Source organism: Kogia breviceps, chromosome 10 (assembly GCF_026419965.1).
Source record: "Kogia breviceps isolate mKogBre1 chromosome 10, mKogBre1 haplotype 1, whole genome shotgun sequence".
Lineage (NCBI taxonomy): Eukaryota > Metazoa > Chordata > Mammalia > Artiodactyla > Physeteridae > Kogia > Kogia breviceps.
Window position 1 is genome coordinate 25,656,338 of NC_081319.1, and position 23,184 is coordinate 25,679,521.

A 23,184-nucleotide genomic window follows, 5' to 3' on the forward strand; every position below is an offset into this window, starting at 1 on the left:
AAGGGGAATCTCTGGGGAATTTGAAATTCCCCAGGTGACTAATGCATAAGCGGGGGCAGAAAGCACTGCCCTTTCCAGCCTAGAAGTTGCCATGATGTGGGGCAGGAGCCTGACCCGCAGGCAAATGTGAAACTTACAGGGTGTGGCCTGTGGCCCCAGTCCTGACCTCTGCCTCGCGGTCTCCTGAAAGTGAGTAAGGGAGGAAAAAGAAGAGGACTGGAAAGTGTGGTGTTATTCCAAGGTGAGGTTGCCAGACAAAATGTAGGATGCCCCATTAAATCTGAATTTCACATAAGCAAGATTTTTTTTTTTTTTTTACTGTAATCATGTCTGGAACATTGCATGGGACATACTTATTCTAAAAAAACAGTACGTGTTGTTTATCTGAAATTCACATCTGACTGGGTGTCTGGTATTTTTATTTGCTAAACCCTATCAAAATCAGAACATAAGGAAACAGCTCAATGAAGCTGCTTCCACCAAGGAAGGGAAGGAACATCAATTATGACGTCTGTCGGGGGAAAATCTCCGAGGTTCCTGATCCCTTTTTTTAGCTTCCAGTGTTAAATTTGTGTCTTTGGGGAAAAGAAAAACAAACAAAAAAATCTCTCTCACTCCCTCTTTTCTCTAGCTAAGCCAAGCAGCTCCTTCAAATCTGATTAAATGACCATATCGATTGCTTATAAATTAATCATTAAAAATTTTCTCTTATACTGAAAGGGATAAAGAGAGCTGAGAGGCAACACACGTGCTTTAGAATGTGTGCTTTACACTGTGTCCTGAAATTATGTTCTTCCCTGCTCCTACTATTTATTATGTTTCAGTGAGTGAGAGAAACAAACAAAAAAATTAATTGACCAAAACGTGGTCAGACTTAAAGCGTGATTATATAGAAAGCCATCTGTGTAAACTGTCATCTAAATTTCAATTCTGTTTGTTAGTGTCATTACTGCAGTTTTCATCCGGAACCTAACAATATAATTATAGCCTGGAGCGCCACCTTGTGGAGACAAAGATTACTGCCCTGCCAAGATGGGCTGGCTGTTTCCCCAGCTTTTGGGGGATTACGCCTGTGCTGAAGGGAATTGGTTTCACAATTGCCTGTCAGCACTTTTTTTTTTTTTTTTTTTTTTCTAAATCTTGGTGTTCCATGACAGCTCAGAGAGCCCAAGCTCAAAATTAATCTCAAGGGTGTGTTGAGCACGCCTTATGAATCCCCAGGAGCCAGAACTGAGCAGTCTCTAGCTCCTAGCAGCCCCCAGAAATGATGCTTTGTGTGCCTGACCTGCTACTCAGTCCACAGAGCAGCATCCCCTAGGGATACTCCATGAAAATAGGCTCCCGCAGGCAAAGACACTTGGAAAAATTGTATATTTTATTTCCTTCTTGAGGAGTCGCAGTAAGCATGTGTGTATTGTAGGTTGGAATAAAGTGTACAGGAGGGAAACCTGTGTGGTTTTATTCAAGCCAGCATTTCCCTAAATCATTCGTTCTCATACTTGGGCCAGCACTTGCTAAAACACAGCCAGCCTGGGGAGGGGCCTGAAATGTACACTTCCAACAGTTTCCCAGGTGATGCTGATACCCTGGTCTGGGATCACATTTTAGGAATCACTGACATAAGTTAAACCAACCCCAGAGCCTTCTTTTCAAAGTTATACCTTTTATTTTCCCTGAATTACCAGTGGTCCATGGGACACACTTTGGAAAACTGCGTAATATCCTGCTCCCACCATGACTTAACACCACCTTGCTTCTGAGGGACCGAGGCTGGTCTCCTCTACGGCCCGCAGATCCTGGCCTGTCCTAATCTCTTCTCCAAATAGCCCTGCTTTGGGCTTCCCTGGTGGCGCAGTGGTTGACAGTCCGCCTGCCAATGCAGGGGACGCGGGTTCGTGCCCTGGTCCGGGAAGATCCCACATGCCGCGGAGCAGCTGGGCCAGTGAGCCACGGCCGCTGAGCCTGCGCTTCCGGAGCCTGTGCTCCACAACGGGAGAGGCCACAACAGTGAGAGGCCCGCGAACCGCAAAAGAAAAAGAAAAAAACAAATAGCCCTGCTTTGATTCACCCCTCACATCATCACTCTCACTTTCCTTCACTTTTCTGCTGGGAGCTACAGAGAGAAAAACACAATGAAACCCTCCATTTTCCAAATCCCACTTGGCGAGAAAATGTTTTCCCCAAGCGAAACTAAAGGAAAACTCTAGTCGTTAAGGGTAAAACTGAATTACCAGAATCACGTGAAGAGCAGGAACATGGTCTCACCAGCAGGAACAAACCTGGTAAAAACAAGTCTCAGTGTCAAGGTTCATTCTTGGCTGCCTGTGTGTAGTGGGAAGAATTGTTTGTTTGTTTGTTTTAACTCATAAGAATAATGATTTTTGTTATTGAAGTAGCCCCTATGTATTGGGCAGTTTGTATGCATTCAACCCCATTCCTCCAGCTTTCTCATCAGATTCTTGGGAGTGTACTGAAATCAAAGCCTACAGAGGCTGCAGAGTACAGAGGTTAAGCCCCCAGACCCTTAAGTCAGATTGCTGGACGTGCTGTTACTAGCCTTGCCATCTTGGTCAAGTTATCTAACTTCTCAGGGGTCTCAGTTTCTTCACGCATAAAATGGGGATCCTGGTGGTCCTTACCCAGTTGGCTTCTTGCCGGGCATAAATGAAATAGGGAGATAAAGCTGTTTGCATGTCACTGGGCAGACAGCAGGGGGCACAGTAAGTATTAGCTGTTAATGTTACAACATTTTCATAGGCCTGAGGCTTGCCGTCAGGCTGCAGAATTGGTCACGGTGTTGAAGGAAGCAGGCTTGCTAGCAGTGGAAGGACAGGGGACTGCAGCCTGAGCAGAGGCTAAGCCTGGACCTGGACTCGGTTCCTGTCTTTTAATCTTTTAGTTCATTTGCAACCGGTGGAGTTAAGGTCACGTGATAAATACCTGTGTGTGTGCAGGCACATAGCAAGCATAGTATCAGTCCTCCTTTATCTACCATAAGCTGCCTCCTAACCCACAATTCATTTGTGAAAATCCAGTTATCCACCAAGTATTAAAATCATATTACAGACAAGTAGAGTGAAACTACCTTTTATATATGTGTACATTTTATTCTGTACGAACCCATAGAAGTTAGATGTTTATACATATATTCATATGTATAAGTGTGATTAGGACTATAGTGGGGGAAAAAAAACCAAACAAATACTGTGTTTTATGGGCAGTTTCATCCCCAGCACACTCCAAAGAAATGCAAATAAGCACATTTCAATCAAAGATGTGTTGGCTTTGCTAAATTACATGAGTCAACCTACCTTGGTCACATTGAGTACAAAAAGCAGAGAAATGAGTGAAAAGTATGAACTATAAACTATTCTTTTTTAAAAAAATAAATTTATTTATTTTATTTATTTATTTTTGGCCGTGTTGGGTCTCTGTTGCTGCGCCTGGGCTTTTCTCTAGTTGCGGTGAGCGGGAGTTACTCTTTGTTGCGGTGCGTGGCCTTCTCACTGTGGTGGCTTCTCTTGTTGTGGAGCACAGACTCTAGGCATGCAGGCTTCAGTAGCTGTGGCACGCGGGCTCAGTAGCTGTGGTACGCGGGCTCAGTAGTCGTGGTGCACGGGCTTAGTTGCTCCGCGGCATGTGGGATCTTCCCCGGGCCAGGGCTCAAACCCGTGTCCCCTGCATTGGCAGGCAGATTCTTAGCCACTGTGCCACCGGGGAAGCCCTATAAACTGTTCTTAATGGAACAGAGGTCATTCATTTTAATTATATGTAATAGCTCAAACCCTACTAACAAAATATTTATTGAAGAGAGATTTTTAGAGGACTTGCTTTAATGAAGAAATAAAAATGATTTCCAATCAGTGTTTCATTGTATGGGCGCAGGTGCTTCAAAAGTGCTGGAAAACGTACTGTTTTTCTCTGAAATAGGCACTGTTTCCATGACAGTCATGTTTATGCTTTTCATTTTCTCAGTATATTTTTTTTATTCTGTAATAGAAATACGTTTTAGTTCAGCCTTTACCGAAAGCAAATTGAGTCCTGGTTAATGCAGTGACATGCACATTGCAGAGCTAGTATCAGCAATTTTATAATTACTCAGACTGTCCTTCATCTCCATGAGAACAGGCTTTGATGGAAATCCACACATAAAAAACACCTTTATGACAATGATCGCTAATACTTATAGAGTGCTACGTTAGGCCAGCTGCTAGGCTGAGCGCTTTGTATGCTTTCTTTCATTTGCAGCAAACCTATAAGGGGAGACTCATATTATCCCCATATTACAGATGCACCAGGAAACTGAGGTTTAAAGAGGTTATTAAAGACATGATACAAGCCTGAGGCAATCTGATCTCTGCTAACAGGGCAGGGAGAGTTTGGGTTAAAAAATAAGCTGTGATGAGACAGAAGACATTCCTACTATGTCAGCATCCTTAGGGCCACCAGACGTATACTTCAGCTTAGGGAAAAAGTTCCTGGCTAGAAAACCAGTTGGTCTGGCATCAAATCTAGTTGGTAATGTCAGACTAGCTCCAAAACTAACAGGGGTCCCTAAATCCAAGACCAAGTAGGGTGATAGAAATCGATCTCCCAACTTAACCTCACTCATAATCAAAAACATGCAAATTTTTAAAAGAGTAGAATATTTTTTCTGTTTTTTTTTTTTTTTTTTTTTTGGCAAAATTGGAAAGTTTCTTCTTTTTCCTTTTCCTTTTTTTTTGCGGTACGCGGGCCTCTCACTGTTGTGGCCTCTCCTGTTGCGGAGCACAGGCTCCAGACGCACAGGCCCAGCAGCCATGGCTCACGGGCCCAGCTGCTCTGCGGCATGTGGGATCTTCCCAGACCAGGGAACAAACCCGGGTCCCCTGCATTGGCAGGTGGACTCTCAACCACTGCGCCACCAGGGAAGCCCCTTTTTCTTTTTTTTAAGTGAGAGTATCCATTGTTTTCAAGAGACTTTCATAGTTTGACCATATGAATCAAATGCAGCCCAAAGATATCTTGAAATGCATGCACAAGTATGGTTCACACCAGCGTTAGTCCCAGTAGAGGAAAATGTAGAACACCTTAGATGCCAAACCTTGTTCAGCAGTCAGGGGTAGGGAGTGGCTCATATGACATGGTAATTTACAAACTGGGATATGGTGCCACAATGAAACAAGGAGCTTTTCATAGCATGGGGAAGCATTGAGGGGACTGACTGATTAGTAGGGCCATCTGGATTGCAGTTCACCAAGAAGAGTGTACTTGTTCAGCCTTCTTCTTTCAATCATTCGCCAGATGTGTATTAAGACCGTCATTAGCCACACACAGCTAGCTTCTGGAAACCCTCGGATTTTAACAAGGCACTGGCCTTGCCATCATGGGGCTTACATTCTAGGGGGAAGACAGACATAAAGAGAGAACTACCCCCATGTTATAGGGTGCTGTGCAGCAGGTAACTGCGTCAGAAAGGTTTCTCAGGGGAAGTGGCCTCTGGGCTGGGTTCTGAAGAATTTACCGGGCAAAAGTTGGGTGGTCCAGTGCACGCAGGGAGAGGGAAGAGAGTTCCAGTGAGAGGAGTAGCATGTGCAAAGGCCCTGTGTTATGAGAGGCATGTTAGAAGAACAACCCAAAGAAATGCGGAGGAGGGGGAGTAGAGAGAAAAGATGGGACAAGACAAATCCAGACAGGCAGGCAGGGTCAGCCCATGCAAGGCTGGAGACCAGGGTTCAGCAAACTTTTTCTGTAAAGGACCAGCTAGTAAATATTTTAGACTTTGCCAGCCAAGAGGTAAAAAATCATTGATATTATATATGTATTTATATGATAAGAGCAAAAACAAATTCACATTAAAATTTTAGTGATTAAATTCAAAGTGTAATAATAATTGAGTATAAATTTTTTTTATCTAGATCTACCAAGGATAAGAATGAAATATTGAGAGAGGACAACATTTTGCTTATTAATTAGTGTTCTCTGCTATCAAAATTGATTCTACATGTTTATTTGTTAATGCTGATCTGAAATGAGATTTTCTGTACTTCATCTTTATAAATGTCATTTTGCAGGGATAGGTATTGCCAAATAACTAATATTGTCCACAAGCATTATCATTTTAATTGACCATATTCATACCTTGGCAGGCATTGGTAGGATTCTGTTAGATTTTTTTCACTTGATATCTGCCTTTCAGTGTGTCATTACATTACAGATGAATCACTTGTAATTGAAGGTGAGATGGAAACTCCTCAATTACCTCATTAGGTGGATTTTGAAATATGAAAGTTTCCTTTGCACTTACGTCCAAGTCCAAAAAATACTGCTGGAACTGTATTTCATGCTCGGAAAATATATCCACTATAAATGTACGTGGAGTAGCGATAAAGCTTCTTGTTTTAACATCTGACAGAGTGGGAAGTGTGCAACCTGCCTTAACATGATTTATGATTCAAACAATGTTTAGTTATTGAAATGACTTTACTACAGTATAACTTTTGCCTATAAGTGCAGTTTTTGCCTTGTAATTTTAGCTCCCATTCATTAAGAAACATTATCAAGTCAGTAGCAAAAGATAATGTCCAAAGCCATTAAGTGTTCAATGACAGTGATTGAGAACAGTTCTTCTTGTTCAGAAAATATTTAATCCCAGCCCTGAGCTCAAAATTCACAATAAAACTTTACCACTGCTGAGTCATCAATCAGCTGTGTGTTAGGATAAGTCAGGGTATTCAGCTTCTGGTCCTGACCCCAAATTTCCAAAACTGATACAGGTTAAGTCTATGATAGAAAAAGAAGTTCATTATTAACACCACTGGTTCTGTAACACCAGGTAGGTCCAAGTATTTTCCACAATGAATAATCATAGGCTTTAAACATCTTACATTTTCACAAGCTTTGTAAATCGATCCAACTAAAGCTTTTCCCGCTCTGCACGTATTTCTTACCATGATTAGTTGTGAACTCATCTTAGCAGATTACACTTCAGTTTTTCTGCGCTAGTGTTTTCTCAACCTCTTTGAAATACTTCCACACAGACCGTTCATGGAGACTAATTCTTTGATCACTTCAAACTCAGCATGGTCTCCTCAAATAAACAAGTGAAGAGTTATCAGTAAAATCTATCTACTCACCAAAAGCCAAAGGAAACCACTCCAATTATTTTCTTTTTCTTTTTCTTTTTTTTTGCGATACGCGGGCCTCTCACTGTTGTGGCATCTCCCGTTGCGGAGCACAGGCTCCGGACGCGCAGGCTCAGCGGCCATGGCTCACGGGCCCAGCCGCTCCGCGGCACGTGGGATTCTCCCGGACCGGGGCACGAACCCGTGTCCCCTTCATCGGCAGGCGGACTCCCAACCACTGCGCCACCGGAAAAGCCCCTGCTTTGTTTTTTAATTGATTATTGATGCAGCTCCCAAATGTAATTAAATTGTTGAGTAACTGGTCTTACCAAAAGGATAACGGTCTTAAACAAGTGGATTTTCTCTGGACACATTTCTTCAGCAATTACAATTAAACAAGATATCATTAATTCAAAGAAAACATTTGTTTTGCTAACAAATGAGCCATTTGGAAACTTACACATTTTTCATCTTTTATTCTTACTCATTTGGATTTTTTATTTTTGTGAAGAATTACGCTATGGTGAGATATTCTGTTCTAAGTTTTCTAAATTCTTGACCGTTGCTCTCCTGTGAGTTGGGAATATCGTGACACATGCTGAATGTGGTGATGTTGGTATATTGTATTCTTTTAGCACAGCTGCAGTGTCGTTGCATGCTTTGCCATCTAAATGTGACAACAGAATAATCCACATGCTACTGTACCTTAAAAGTGCAATAGTCAGGACTTGCCTGGCAGTCCAGTGGTTAAGACTTCACCTTCCGATGCAGGCAGTGCGGGTTCGATCCCTGGTCGGGGAGGTAAGAACCCACATGCCTCATGACCAAAAAAACCAAAACATAAAACAGAAGCAATGTTGTAACAAATTCAATAAAGACTTTAAAAAATGGTCCACATCAAAAAAAAAAATCTTAAAAAAATAAAGTGCAATAGTAAAGTCTACTTTTGTCTTCTTTTCTTGTTTTGACATATACTGGTAATAAAAGAAATGAAAGAAAATGTTATGATATAGCAACACTCATGGCACTCAAAACACTATCACGTTACACTGTGTCACTGTGACGTGTGTGCAGAGTAGCAGCGTGAGGCTGCAAGGGCCATCTTGACCACTCAGCCCTGCTGTAGTGACGTGAAAGCAGCCACAGACATGAGGGAAATGAATGGACGTGGCTGTGTTCCAGTAAAACTTTATTTATGGACCATGAAATTTGAATGTTATCATTCATTTCCACATATCAAGAAATAGTATCCTCGGTTTGCTTCTTAACTATAAAATATAAATGCTGTTCTTAACATTGGGAGCTACATCCATAATCAGTTAAAAAGCAAAGAACTTCCCTGGTGGCACAGTGGTTAAGAATCTGCCTCCCGGGGGACGTGGGTTCAAGGCCTGGTCTGGGAAGATCCCACATGCCACTGAGCAACTAAGCCCGTGCGCCACAACTACTGAGCCTGCGCTCTAGAGCCCACGAGCCACAACTACGAAAGCCCATGGGCCTAGAGCCCGTGCTCTGCAACACGAGAAGCCACCGCAGCGAGAAGCCTGCACATCGCAACGAAGAGTAGCCCCAGCTGGCCGCAACTAGAGAAAGCCCACGCACGGCAACAAAGACCCAACGCAGCCAAAAGTAAATAAAGAAACATAAATTTATTTTTTTTAAAAAAACAAAGCAGGTCTTTTGAGTGGTTTCCTTTGGTTCTTGATCAGTAGGTAGATTTTACTGAGACTTTTCAGTTGTTGTTTATTTGAGAAGACCGTGCTGAGTGTGAAGGGACTGAAGAATTAGCCTCCATGAATGGTCTGTGTAGAAGTACAGGTAAATTACACTTCAGTTTTTCTGCCCTAGTGTTTTCTAGGGCAGAAAAACTGAAGTGTAATCTGCTAAGATGTGGGCCATACAAAAACAGGGGCCCACAGGCCATCATTCATCAGCCCCTACTTTAGACGGTGGTGAGGATGTTAGGCCCCACTTCTATTCAGAAGTGCTGCGTACTGTGCGTACAGGAATGATTTCCCTAAAAGCCAGTGCAAGCCCTGGAAACATATGAGCCAAGCCGGTGGACTAAGATGTTGCATCTTTTTGCAGGATGGTACCCGAGTCATAGGGAAATGCGGTGGTTACTGTGGAAAATGTGCTCCATCCTCTGGCACTGGCCTGGAGGTTCGAGTTTTATAGTTAAGGTAAGTGTCTGTCTGTCTCTGACTCTGCCTCATTCTTTCTGTAGCCTAAAGATTAGCAGATGTGGGCGGGTCATTTGCCCCCAGGCAGGTGAAGCTGACTCCGTGCTGTTTGACCTTTGTCTCTCTTGCTCGGCTATCCTCATGTGCCTGGGGCCATCTGTTCTCCATTCTTGGACATGCAGTCCCTAGACGTCCTGTACCAGAGTCCTCTGTAGTGCTTATTCAAAGTGCTGCTCACTGGGCTCCATCTCTAGAAGCCCTGCTTCATTAAGTCTCTGGTGGATCCAAGAACCTGTATTTTTAATGCAGGGAATTCTGATGCAGGTAGCTCACAGATCGCCTTTTGAGAAATACTGCCACGGAGTGTTACAAGTGTAATATAAATGACAGTTCTGCCCATGCTGAGTGCGGTGAGCGCGGTGCACGCATTATTTCAGTGACTCCTCACAACAAAGCCACAGCCTGGGGCTGTTATCCTCCTTTTACACATGGAAGCTGAGATCCACAGCAATTAAGTAGCTGGCTTAAGGTCAGATGGATTCCCTTGGCAATAACCCAGGAGTGTCCTACCCCAGAGGCTCTCGGTTCACGTACTCTACCGCACACTTGTGACTCACGGTGTGATCCAAGGACCAGCATGATCCGCGTCGCGTGGGAACTTACTAGGAATGCAAAATCTCAGGCCTCATTCTAGACCTACAGAGTCAGAATCTGCGTTTTAACAAATCCGAAGGAGAGTCGTGCCCGTTAAAGTTTGACAATTCCTGGTGTAACTACAGTATGCCAGCAGGTGGTCCCTCTGCTGGGCAGAGGACTGAACTGATCACTCTTTTCCCCTCGTCCCGGTGCCTTTTCTCGTACAAGGGCTCAGCCAGCTCAGGCGACCCTCCCACAGCTTCCCTCAAGCTTCCAGCAGCCCATTACCCTGTTAGGCTCTTCAAGATCCTGGCAAAGGAATACCTAGTTGACACTTACGTATCAGTGTCAATGTTTACTTAAAAATCCATATTCAACCTTGTGATCTCAAAATAGGATTATTTCCACTTCAGGAGGCCAACCGGGGGGGGGGGGGAGAAAAAAAGAGAGAGAGAGAGAAAAAGAAAAAGAAACTTACGGTCTTAAGTAACTGAGATGTCCAAGCAGTGGTCTAACTTCAGGCATGGCTGGATCTAGAGGCTCAGAGTCATCAGGACTCTTTCTTTCTCCATCCATCAACAATGCTTGCTTCTTAAGTGGCTTCATTCTCAGGCACATCATCTCCTCCACACCATGGTCCCTGGCAGTTCTAGGCTTACATCATCTTCACAGCTCATGGCTGCAAGTAAATGCTCATCTCCGGCATCTGTTCTGCACAAGAACTGTGGCTCTGATTTGTCACGTGGCCATTTCCAAACCAATCACAATGTCCAGGAGACTGGGATCATATACCCACCTAGAGTCAGGTGACTGACTGACAGCTTCATTTTGGAAGAGGGATGGTTGCCAAAGAACCAGAAGGAGTTTATCAGAAAAGAGGGGAGAGGGGCAGGCATAGTCAGCAGGTATCCATTAGAGATTCCCATTTGATATGTATTTTATATATTTTTATATCCAATAAAGTAAATTTTATATGTATTTTATGTACAGTAACATTTGAGTGAGCACAGATACATAACATTTACGTGCGTGTATAAAAAAGGCTAGAAGGAAATACAGCAGTATTTGAAGAACATTATCTCATGTTGGGGGAATCACAGGCTAATGGTTTTTATTTTATTCTTTATACATCCCTGGAATTTCCATGTTTCTTGTAGCAAGTGTTATTTTTAAAATCCAGAGAAAATAGTAAGTGTTATTTTCAAGTTCTATCTGTAAAAATTGATGGTTTACCTTCTCTTGACTTATGTCATTTGAGACAGAAGATTTACATTTCCTGGTTGGTTCATTTGTTTTCAGGTGCTCTGAAGAGGAAGCCGTTATGGGATGGATGAAGGATAGTGATGAAATACCTCCACCTTAAAATTTGGGTGTGTGTGTGTGTGTGTGTGTGTGTGAGTGTGTATGTGTGTGAGGACTTGTATGCCTGTATGTGTGTGTACATATGCATATATATATACATATATACACACATATATACACGTGTATATATGTGTGTGTATATAAATGTGGAATATCCTTATGATGTAAAGTTTAATATTTATGTTTGAAATTATTTATTGTGATGTAATATTTTTGTACGTAAAATGATTCTTTTATGACTGCCTTTCACGTTATTTTGTCCCCTGCAGTCAGACCACTGCATTTTACGTACTCTACATTATATGTAGTACTTTGACAAAAGTGATCCTTCATTATCACGGTACACTATTGTTTACTTTCTATCTGTAAATGTTTTATTGTTACTTTTTTAAAACCATAATTTTTTTAAAAAACAACCTAGCCGCCATCAAGGTGCTACAAGAATCGTATGAGGATATTTTTGGCATTTCTAGGAACGTATCATTAGCCAATCAGTAATTCAGTGATGTCACCGTTTGTACCAGCTATTAACTATGTTAAATATCTATTCAGTTTCATGTGATCTCTGGGAAAAAAGTCGCTGCCTTGGTGCTAATGTTGTATGTATTTAAGTGATCATCAGACTCAGAAGTATAAACGCTTTTAATAAAAGGGAGAAGCTAAAGGACAACTTCCGGTGGACAGAATCATTTGGAAAAAAATAAGACCAACTGTTTACCCTTGTTTTTAGACATGCCTTTTTGGGAAGAGAGTTGGACTTTGTTCTTGTTGTTGTTATTCTTATCAATACTTCAGTTCATGGTGCCTTGGTCTCTCTGTGGTTAAATGGAGGGTCCCCCAAGCAGCTTCATTACAGAGTGACACTGAGCAAATGAGAGCCTCTCAGCGTTTTGCCAAGATATTCTGAAATGGTGTCTATGTTAACCACTGTGACAGAGGATGCACGGGGTGGGGGTGACCTTCGACACCCGAGCACACCTGGAGAAACTCAGAACCAGATTCTTAGTCATCAGGATTGACTTTGGTATGAAAACATTAGCTGGTGACTTGACGCCTTTGAGCCATGAGCCTGAAACCCTGCCAGTGTCCATGGCTGCTGCAGTAATTGGTGGCATTTATGAGAAGAAATGGACTGTGGAGTACAAGATGCCTGAGTCTTTCTCATCTCCCATTAATCTTTGGATTCCATTCATCTTTGGAAGTCCTGGTTTTTTCTCCTTTCCAAAATGGAAGTGCCAAAGCCGTGGTCTTTCTGACCTTCCAGCCTGCTTGAAGAAAGGTCATGGCCCATGTCAGACACTCGATTTGAGAAGCCCTCCCATTTCCAAAAACCAAAGAGATTAGGAGAAACCTGGCAGTATTCCCCAAAGCCAAACAAACTCCAGAGTGCTCCAGGAAGTTATATCAATATATGAATAAGTGTTATCCTCCATTATTAATACATTGTGAAAATATACTATGAATAAATACCATGACCACATCCAAACATTTGTGTTTCACATGGTTTCTGGACTCTTGATTCAAATTGGAATGAACATATCTCTAGTTTTTAAGATTGCCAGATTGAGAAGAAATGCAGACTTTCTTAATCCTATTGATTGTGTTTGCCATTCTGGAGACAGATAAAGGATGGGGACTGTCCCCAAGGTTTGTCTTTTAATCACATAAATCAGTTGAAGTGGTTATTCTGAAACTCAGAGACAGAAACCTCTTGTTTGTGTGATGGGGAAGAAGTGAGCAAACAGAAGAGGAGATTTAAGTGGGGTTTGGGGGCTTAATTGTTAATATTATGTAACAGTAGTTTCTGTTCTAGAGACTGATGGTGTCCTGGGAATTGAGAGCTTTCCAAAGAAATCTAATGAACAGCTAATAGTAAGTGAATATCCACCATGTGCCGGGGCCCTTTACTAAATTGTTTGAGCTCATTCTTAGAACCACCAAGTGGAGCAGGTAATAGACTTACCATCATTTTTTGTATAAGGAGACACAGCCTTCAAGATACACATGGGCCCAAGTTCACATACAGTGAATAAGTGACAGTCTCAGAAAGAACTTTGGCTCTGATTGGGTTACATGACTACTTCTGGACCAATCACATTGTCAAGACGGCTGGGATTATGTGCCCACCTAGAGGCACGTGATCAACAACTCCGGTTGAAAGACCAGCTGTTCCAGAAGAGAAGGGTTGTGTTACCAGAAAAGGGTAGATGGTATGGAGACGGGCAAAAGCAACACATATCCACAGGAGATTCCGTGTGTGTGTGTGTGGTGGCATGCACATGCGTGTGTGCAAGTATAAAATCTCCAAATCCCATAACTCACACCATAGTTCCTTGTCACCCCTCAGCTTCATCTGAGACTTGGGTTCTAGTCCTTTCTCTGACATCTAGTAACTGTAGCATCCTGAACCCTGGTAGGATAAAGATCTGTAAAATGAGGCTATTGACATGCGTCCTATCTACCTTGTGGGATTGTGTTTTCTACAGCGGCACGGAAAATATGCATCAGCACATTTAAGCTGACAGCATGAAAGCCATGGGTTCTGCATCAGTTAGGAATTGTGTTCAGCTGATAATTACAGAGACCTGACTGCAATGGCTGAGCACATTAAAAAGTGTATTTCACTGTTATATTCAAGAAGCCTGGAGATAGGCGATCCAGGGCTGGTACGGCAGCTCCACAAACTCCTCGGGGACATAGTTTCTTTATCTCCTTCTCTCCTCAGTCTTCCATATTTCCAGCTGGCTGCTAGAGCTCCAGCAATCACTCCCAAACTCTAGGCAACAAAAATAAAGGAGTGGGGGAAAGGGTAAAAAGTAGCCTGGTCCCAGCTTTCTACTCTTTGAAAGAGGTTTGCCAGAAACCTCACCCAACAAATTCCACTTACATCTCCTCAGCCAGAATTGAATCCTGTCTTACACCTAGGCTGCAGAATCAGTGGAGAAGTAGGGTTATTTCACAGGGTATATTGCCAAACTAAATAAAATGAGGGATCTGTTCCCGGAAGACAAAATAGACTTAAGAGAAGCAACTAGAAGTCTCCGCAACAGGTTCAACTACACTGACAAGAGGGAATGGTTTGGAAGCAATTATCGTAAAGTAAGCAAGAGATAATAGGATGTGGGCTGGAGATGTGAGCATTGTAATGGTAGAAACTTATAGAGTGATAGAGGTGGTAAAATTAACAGGAGCTGACAGTGGGTAGATTCAGGGTGGACTGTGGGAGAGAAGGCACTGATCAGAATTCAAAGATGAGGTTTCATTTGCCTGAAAATACAACCAGGGTGATAGAAAGATGAATATTTGGATGTGTGAATGCACAGATATAATCTATTAGGTTCTGTTCATCCTTTATATCTTTACAGCACCGTACAGATTAAATATTGTCTTTGTGTTCTATTCACTATTTATCCAAATAATATTTCTTGCACCTGTACTAATTCCCAGTCATTGTTCCAGGCACTAGGGATGCAGCAGTGTACAGTTGATCCTCGAACAACACAAATTTGAACTGCACAGGTTCACTTAGGCGTGGATATTTTTCAATAGTAAATGCTACAGCACTACCTGGCCTGTCATTAGTTGTATCTACAGACATGGAAGAACTGTGGATACAGAGAACACAATAAGCGATAGGTGGATTAACCCGCGTGTTGTTCAGGGGTCAGCTGTGTTAGGGTACAGGCTAAGAGTCTGTGTCAGTCCACTGGGGCTGCCATAACAAAACACCACAGTGGGCATTGTAAACAACAGAAATGTATTTTCTCACAGTTCTGGAGGCCACAAGTCCAAGATCAAGGTGCCATCAGGGTTGATATCTGGTCAGGCCTCTCTTCCTGGCTTGTAGACAGCTATCTTTTCACTGTGTCCTTTCCTTGGTGTGAGCATTGAGAGAGAGAGAGAGAGTGGGGTGTCTTCCTCTTCTTATAAGGATACCAGTCCTGTTGGATAGGGCCCCTCCTTTATGACCTCATTCAACCCTTATAATCCATATCTCCAAGTTCAGTCATATTGGGGGTCAGGGCTTCAACATATGAATTTGGGGAAAACGCAATTCAGTTCATCACAGAGCTGTAAGAAAGAGACCCCAAAATAAGACTGACATTTATTTTGCTCTCGTTCGCCGTGTAGAAGTCAGCAGGCAGCTGGGCCTGGTACGTGACTCTGTTCTGTATGTCGTCAGAGGACTCGGGCTCCTTCTGTTTTATGGCTTGGCCTTTCTCGAGGTGTTGTCCTTATGTGGCTCATCCTTACTGTCTGTGTCCAGTCTGCAGGAAAGGGCCCATCATTTTCAGGCAGTACCTGAAAATTTAAAAATGACTTTAAAAAAAAATTTTTAATACTGGAGTATAGTTGATTTACAATATTGTGTTAGTTTCAGGTTTACAGCAGAAGTGATTTAGTTATACATATACATTTATCTCTCCTTTTCCAGATTCTTTTCCCATGTAGGTTATTACAGAGTATTGAGTAGAGTTCCCTGTGCTGTACAGTAGGTCCCTGTTGATTATCTATTTTATATACAGTAGTGTGTGTGTGTTATTCCCAAATTCCTGATTTATCCTTCCCTCCCCACCTTTATCCTTTGGTTACCATACGTTTGTTTTCTAAGTCTGCGAGTCTGTTTCTGTTTTGTAAATAAGTTCATTTGTGTCTTTTTTAGATTCCGCACATAAGTGCTGTCATATGATATTTGTCTTTCTCTGTCTGACTTCACTTAGTATGATCATCTCTATATTCACAATTTATTAGCAACGGCTTAGACGCAGAGCCTGATTTAGAAGCAAGAGGAAATGTGCTCTAGTTGGCAACCATGTGCCCTGCTAATGCTGAGTGGAGGTGGGGCTTCCATGACTAAAGAGAAGAGGGAAGGATGGCCCGCGGACAGATTAGCGGCTCTGCCACAAGCAGTGAACAAGACCCACAAGAATCTCTGCCCTGTAGAGCTTACATTTTAGCGGTGACAGATGAGAGAGAAAATGAACAAATAAACAAGTAAGGGACTCTGCAGTTCTTTTCCAGTAATAGGTCTGAACGTATTTTGCATGATAGCCACCCATGTACCATCGGGGCACGTCATGCTGCTCTCTGAATCCCAAAGCGTTCACACGTGTCTGTTTTTGCCTTAGCATGTCAATGTTTCTTTCTCTTCTGATTCATACAAAAGTAATAAAGAGTAAGCAAAACCTAGTACGGTAAAGAAGTACCAGAGGGAGAAATAAAGAAGGGGAGGAAGGAGGGATGCCCGGCGCCCCAGTGTGAGCTTGTTGCTGTTTCAAACAGGGTGGTCAGGAATTTCTTCTTTGTGAACTTACATAGCTCCCAACGAAGCCCTGGATCACCATAAAAGCCTGGCACCAACCGCAGTGGGTGTGGAAACTCTCTCTGCCACCGACAGATGGCCTGAGAGGTCCTGCTCTGTTATTTTAGAATCAGATCTAGGCATTGCACTGTTAAACCTGCAGTTTATTTCTGCTGATATTTTAGAGGTGATTTTTCAGGGTGTGTACAAAACCTTTAGAGGCCCTAGGCCCTAGAAAGTTTATGCTACTCCCCTTAAACATGTACCTCAGACCATGAATTTAGGGGGTATTTTCCCCATGAAGACTATTTTTAAAAATAATACCAAATATCAATTTTTCCCCTGAAACCTGAAGACCATCTTTGGTGTAGCCCTAGGCACGTGTTTTTTTTCTGTTCAGTAGGTGATACAGCCAGTTTTATAGCATTATTAATTGCAGTGATTTCTGATAAGGACAGAAGAAGCAAATATTTAAAGTGCTGATAAAAAGGGCATTCAGTTACAAGGGAAAGAAGATAAAATTCCTATATAACTTATACTATGTCACTTTATTAGGATTTAGAATCAAATGCCTTTCAGGCTGTTGTTAGGAGAGTTACAGTGAGGTCAAATGGTGTATGTAGAAAAGACAATTAATATTCAGTTTATTACATTTACAAGTTCAAAAACCTAGCTCTTCCTTAAGCTTTGGAGTTCAGCTTACAAATCCTGTTATTTTACTTATTTATCAGCCTACTTTTTAACAATTACTTTTTAAAAACTTTTGCACAATATTTTCTCCATTCGTCACTTACTCAACAAAAAGCCTTTAAATATTTTATACATTATTTATAAATTTAATGACGTTTTACTGCCTTAAGGCCTTTAATTATCTGACAGAAGCAAATATTTCTGAGTACTTAGATAATTTTTATAAATATAAAAATATAAATATTACATAAATCAGTGACCTTAAAGTTCTTTTAAATACTCCTAAGTGGCAAGTTGATTTAGAATGGTTTTAACTTAAAATTACAAATGAAAATCAAGTACTCAATGACATGTTTTAAATTGGCCTTATAAGCTACTACTCTGATATTTCAAATGTTTAAAATTATGACAGTTACATAAGCTATCAAATTTTCACAGGTACCTAAAACCAAAAATCTTAATAGTGGTTCTGATTCCCTTAGACATTTTTATATCCTAAATCTTGCTAAGTTAGCATGAGTCAAAGTCGTGAGCTCATCCAACTGTCGTAAAAACCGGAGGTTCCCCTCGAGCATAAGAGTTAGAACAGCGGAGCCTGGGATGGTTCTTCTCACTCCATCTAGGGAAGACTTGTGTAGTTTCTATTTTTTATTTTTTTAGGCTGTAGATGCTCTTTAATGAGGATTAAATAGGAACAGGTGGGGATTCGATAGAAAAGCATGTCAGCAAGGCCCTGGGATGTTCCCCAGGGCCATGGGGCAGGTCCTGGACCAGCCCAGCATCTGTCTTCTGGGGCTCCTGGGGCGCTCGCTGCTTCAGGCTCAGGCCTGGGTCCCCAGAAAGCCGGAGTCCTCTGCTGGGCAGAGAGCTGCCCTGCGGCTCTTTATTTCCTGTTGCTGCCATAACAAATTACCTCAAACCAGGTTTAAAACAACATAGGTTTATTGTCTTATAGTTCTGAAGATCAGACATCTAAAGTGGGTTGGTAGGCCTGCATTTCTTCTCTGTTCTCTAGGGGAGAATCTGTGTCCTTGGCTTTTCCAGCTTCTAGAGGCTGCCGGCATTCCTTAGCTGGGGGCCCCTCCCCTCATCTTGGAAGCCAGTAGCGTGGCATCTTCCAGTCTCTCTGTCCCCTTCTACGTCTGCTTCCTGCATCACATCACCTTTTCCTAACTCTGACTCACTTGCCTCCTCCTTTTAAGGGTCATTGTGATTGCATGGGGTCCATCAGGTAACCGGGGATGATTTCCCTATTTTAAGATCCTGACCTTGATATCATATCTGCGAAGTCCCCTGTCAAAAGAAAGGTCACATATTCCCAGATTTGGAGATTGGGATGTGGACATCTTTGGGATGGGAGTGGGGGTCATTATTCTGTCTACCACATTTTCCACACATTTAAGGACTAGAGAGATTGGCCAGATGCTGACGTGGTTGTCCAGTCTCCCAGTGAGCCACACTGACCTTTATGTCAATGAACCTCAACTTCAAGAGAGGGATGTTCCCATAGCCCATGTTCCTGGATTCACATTCTACATATTACCTGATTTTTCCACCGGCATTCCAAACTCGATAACAGTTAGATTGCTTGATTGGCTTTTGCATGTGGCCCTTATATATATAGACATCTTCCTGTCTTGGTCCAAAGACTTTGGAACTTGGCAAGAATTTTGTGCTTTTGCATAGGCTTCCCAGGACATAGAATTCTGATGGTACTAAAGTGATGGTGCACTGAATTCTGAATCTCTCTCATGCTTGGATAGATGTGACCTGCCATCAAGGCTTATAGGGCCATCTTTATGTTATAACAGCCTTTTAGGACATGAGCCATTACTAAGTTTAGAAACTTTCATAGGTACCCTTGGTAGCAGTGCCTTCTTCATCGTCTTCATCTTTCTTGATAAGCCAGGATATCTCTTCAGTGCTCGGTGCTAAGTTTCACAGTACCGTGGGATGGGTACACATCTGGGAGCCTTCTCGGCGCCAGCATACTCTGGGCCAAGGCAGGAGACTTCAGGGGGTCCCTTTGTGGTTCGTGGGCATACCACCAAGCTTAATCAGTATCTTGAGGTGTGCAACCTGAGACTGCCTTTTAGTAGGCTCCCCAAGTGATCCTGTGCAGATTAGGGAAAGCTACCTTTCAGAGCATCTTCTTTCATGCAGCAGTGAGGCTGTCCAGGCAGTGTCAGTTTCCTTCACCCTGTCACCCAAGCACTTCGTATCTGTCCTCTCCTCTGTGGGCATGCAGTCGGTACCCGTAAGCTCTAGAACAAGATGGAATGGCTTGTCTTGGTTCCCCTACTCCCTAGCCGTGTGACCTGGGGCAAGACTCTTACACTGCCTGGCCTCCCCTTCCTCTTCAGTGGGATGAGGAATAGTAATGGTACCCATGTCACATGGTTGCTGTGAGACCGCAATGTGCTCCTACATTTAAAGCACTTGGAGCACTGCCTGTGTTAAGTACTCAGTATCTCTTAGCTACTAGAAACTGACTAAATGCTATAGAAACCGTGGTTTAATTTGGGAAGGGGTACTGTGGGGAAGGTATGAAGGTGTTGGTCCACCCTCTTACCTCCACTCCGTGTCCTAGAGTTGAGAAAACTAGATTTTCATGTATGTGCCTTCCTCAGGCTCCACCTGTTCACAAAATACCGTAGTTCTTTGTTTCCCTTCCCAAAATGTAAATGAAAGCTGTGTATTAGAGGATACTGTCAGGGCTAGAAGGGGCCTGAAAGGATATATAGATCAACAACAATAATAATAACTATATCCCAAGCATCATAAAACTGCATTTATTGAGCATTTACTATGTGTGATGGTTAATTTTATGTGTCATCTTGGCCAGGCCATGGCACCAAGTTTTGAGTCAGACACCAGTCCATATGTTGCTGGGAAGGTATTTTTCAAATATGATTAACATTTAAATCAGTGGAGGGACTTCCCTAGTGGTGCAGTGGTTGGGGGGTCCACCTACCAGTGCAGGGGACACGGGTTCGAGCCCCGGTCCGGGAAGATCCCGCATGTTCCACACGCGGAGTGGCTGGGCCCATGCGCCACAGCGGCTGAGCCTGCGCTCTGGAGCCCGCGGGCCACAACTGCTGGGCCCTCTTGCTGCCGCTACTGAGGCCCACGTGCCTGGAGCCCGTGCTCTGCAGGGGCAGAGGCCACCGCAGTGAGGATCCCGCACAAGTCAACGAGGAATCGCCCCTGGCCGGCTCGCTGCAGCTAGAGAAGAGCCCGTGCGCAGCAACAGAGACCCAAAGCAGCCAAAAAAAAAAAATCAGTAGAGTTGAGTAAAGCAGGTTACCCTCCACACTGTGGTGGAGCCTCAGCAATCAGCTGAAAGCCTGAAGAGAAAGAGCGAGGCCCCCTGAGGAAGAAGGAGTTCTGCCATCAGACGGCAGCAGCAACTCTTGCCTGGTTCTGCATCGTGCAATTGCAAATTTCAGATTTGCTAACGTTCACAATTGCATGAGCCATAAAATAAATCTCTTCCCTAAATAAATCTTTCTAGATAGATAGATGCTAGATAGAATAGAATATTATATATTATGTATCTATATAGATATCCATAGCTATAGGTACATTCCATATTTATATCTATGTATAAATATACCTCTATTTCATATTGATATCTGTAGGTAGATATCTCCTGTTGGTTCTGTTTCTCTGGAGAACCCTGACTAATATACTATGTGACAGGCCAAGAGCCATTACGTTGCACAACTCCACTGGGTGCCATTCTCCCTGAGCCCTAAGTGCTTTGCACGTGTCCTCTCCTGGACCCGTCATGACAGCTCTATGGGGGAGCCACTTTTTAAATTCCCATTTTAAAGATGAGAAAATCGAGGGTTAAGAGAGTCTGATAGCCTGACTCCCAAACCCAGGGGCTTACGCACTCAGTATGCACGAGACCCGAAGCAGCTGTGTCCAGGGCATTAAATTAGTGAAAGGACAGTACCAAGACTAGAGCCCATACCTCCTCACTCGTGACACACTGACCTGTCACACCAGAGAGCTTGCTCGCAGAAAAAAAAAGAGAACATTTAGAACCTTGTTTCACATGAGCAAGCAGAGAAAGGAAGAAAAGAGTCCCGCGGGGATTATTTCCTGTGATTGCTCAACTATATTCTGGACTAGATACCAACAGTTAAGAGCCACAGGCCCTGTGAAGTTAAGATGAAGTCAGTTTCCACTTAATTGGTTAGACTTTGCTCCTATTCCATTTGTCTTTGGGGTTCAACTTTTAATATGACTGAGCAGCACTTAGAAATGCTGCCTCTGTGCCCTTTCCGCTGGAGTAGCCGTCCCCGTTCCATCAAGGAAAGGTCAGGCAAGAGGCGCTGGGCTCATTTGCATCCCCCCTGCCCCGCCTCCCCACCCCACCCCCACCCCCCGAACTTGGGCCTGAAATAAAAAGTCTTTGTCCCAGGAAAGAGCCAAGCTCTTCACTCAGCAGCTGTCTGGTGCAGAGACCTGCGGCTTTTAAGAAGCCTTTGTGTTGTCTGAAGTCAAGTTTGTTTTCCATCTCCCCAGGTATTAGTCCACTTAGGAAAGAAAGTGTTAAAAGCAATTGCTTGACCAGTTTGGGCTAACCCAGGGATTGGCAAATCCATGCTTCTTGTGCAATTTACAAAATATTTTCTTTGTAGTTGTCCTTGAAGCCCAAGTGGGACTAATGGCTTTAACTACCAGCCTACACGTTTCAAAGTGATTTCCACATCAGGAAGCCATCGACGGCTTCCCCAAACACTTAACTAGTACAGGATGTGAGCAATTCCGAAAGGCCACGCTTCTGTTCTGAGCCCCAATCAGTGGCTCAGGTAGGAGCTGGTTTTCAGCAACGATTTCCATTTCTGTCTTCTTGTGTGTGCTCAATCATTTATGGCTCCAGTTTCCTATGGAATAAAAGGTTTCCTTGGTAATGAAAAAGCATTATAATCACCCCCAGCACCCAAGACGTGGAGTTGGCTTGGCGGTCACAGACCAAAGGTCTCTGTGTTGGCATAAACTCATGGAGAAACAGCATCAAAAACAGTCTTTGCAAGTGTGTGGTGGTGAAGAGTGCAGTTTCTAAAATCTGGACAAGTTGCTTACTTCCCTAGAACTCAGTTTCCTCAGTTGTACATCAGTTATAATGGCATTGAACTCAGAAGACAATTCAAGGATTAAGTGAAATAATGTGCATCAGGCTCCTAGAACAGTGACTGGCCCACAATAAAGGAAGTAAATATCATCCTTCCCCTCACTCCACCATCAGCACCAGCGTCCTCCTTGTCATTATCAGCATCTTCCACTAAGATTATTATTATTTTTTTTGCAAATGACACAAACCCAGAAGTTATAAAGAAGAAAAATTAGCAATTTAACCACATAAAAGTAAAACCTTTAGATATAAAAACAAAAACAAAAAAACAAGCAAACCCATAGAGAAGGCCTAAAGATAAATTACAAACTCGGAGGAAAATGTTTGCCAGATTAAGGCATTATTCCCGTTTACAAAGATGTTGAGCAAGCTGTTTTTAAAAAATAAGTGTTTACTGAAGAAAAATGAACAAACAAAATAAGAAACAGAGAGAAAGGATGAGAATAAATGGAAAATGAAGAAAAATGTTTAAAAGACACAAGCAGGCAGGTGTTTTTTTTTTAATTTTAAAAATGACAAGCAGGGCTTCCCTGGTGGCGCAGTGGTTGAGAGTCCGCCTGCCGATGCAGGAGACGCGGGTTCGTGCCCCGGTCCGGGAGGATCCCGCGTGCCGCGGAGCGGCTGGGCCCGTGAGCCGTGGCCGCTGAGCCTGCGCGTCCGGAGCCTGTGCTCCGCAACGGGAGAGGCCACGACAGTGAGAGGCCCGCGTAACGCAAAAAAAAAAAAAAAAAAAAAAAAAAAAAAAAAATGACAAGCAGATGA

The 23,184-nt window shown here is 43.0% G+C and overlaps 1 protein-coding gene across 5 annotated transcripts in view; it reads left to right on the top strand.

The window, feature by feature from the left end:
- ADAMTS9 (ADAM metallopeptidase with thrombospondin type 1 motif 9) overlaps window positions 1-23,184 on the top strand; it is a 226,863-nt gene that overhangs the window by 161,000 nt on the left and 42,679 nt on the right. For 3 of the 5 annotated variants that reach the window (XM_059075758.2, XM_059075762.2, XM_059075761.2), the window contains 2 exons: window positions 9,192-9,286; window positions 11,222-12,770. In XM_059075758.2, the coding sequence (XP_058931741.1) occupies window positions 9,192-9,281 (90 nt within the window). In that variant the 3' untranslated portion in view covers window positions 9,282-9,286; window positions 11,222-12,770. Of the gene's footprint in view, window positions 1-9,191; window positions 9,287-11,221; window positions 12,771-13,097; window positions 13,157-23,184 lie in introns of those variants that run through there. The other 2 variants (XR_010842518.1, XM_059075759.2) reach the window with 2 other exon arrangements.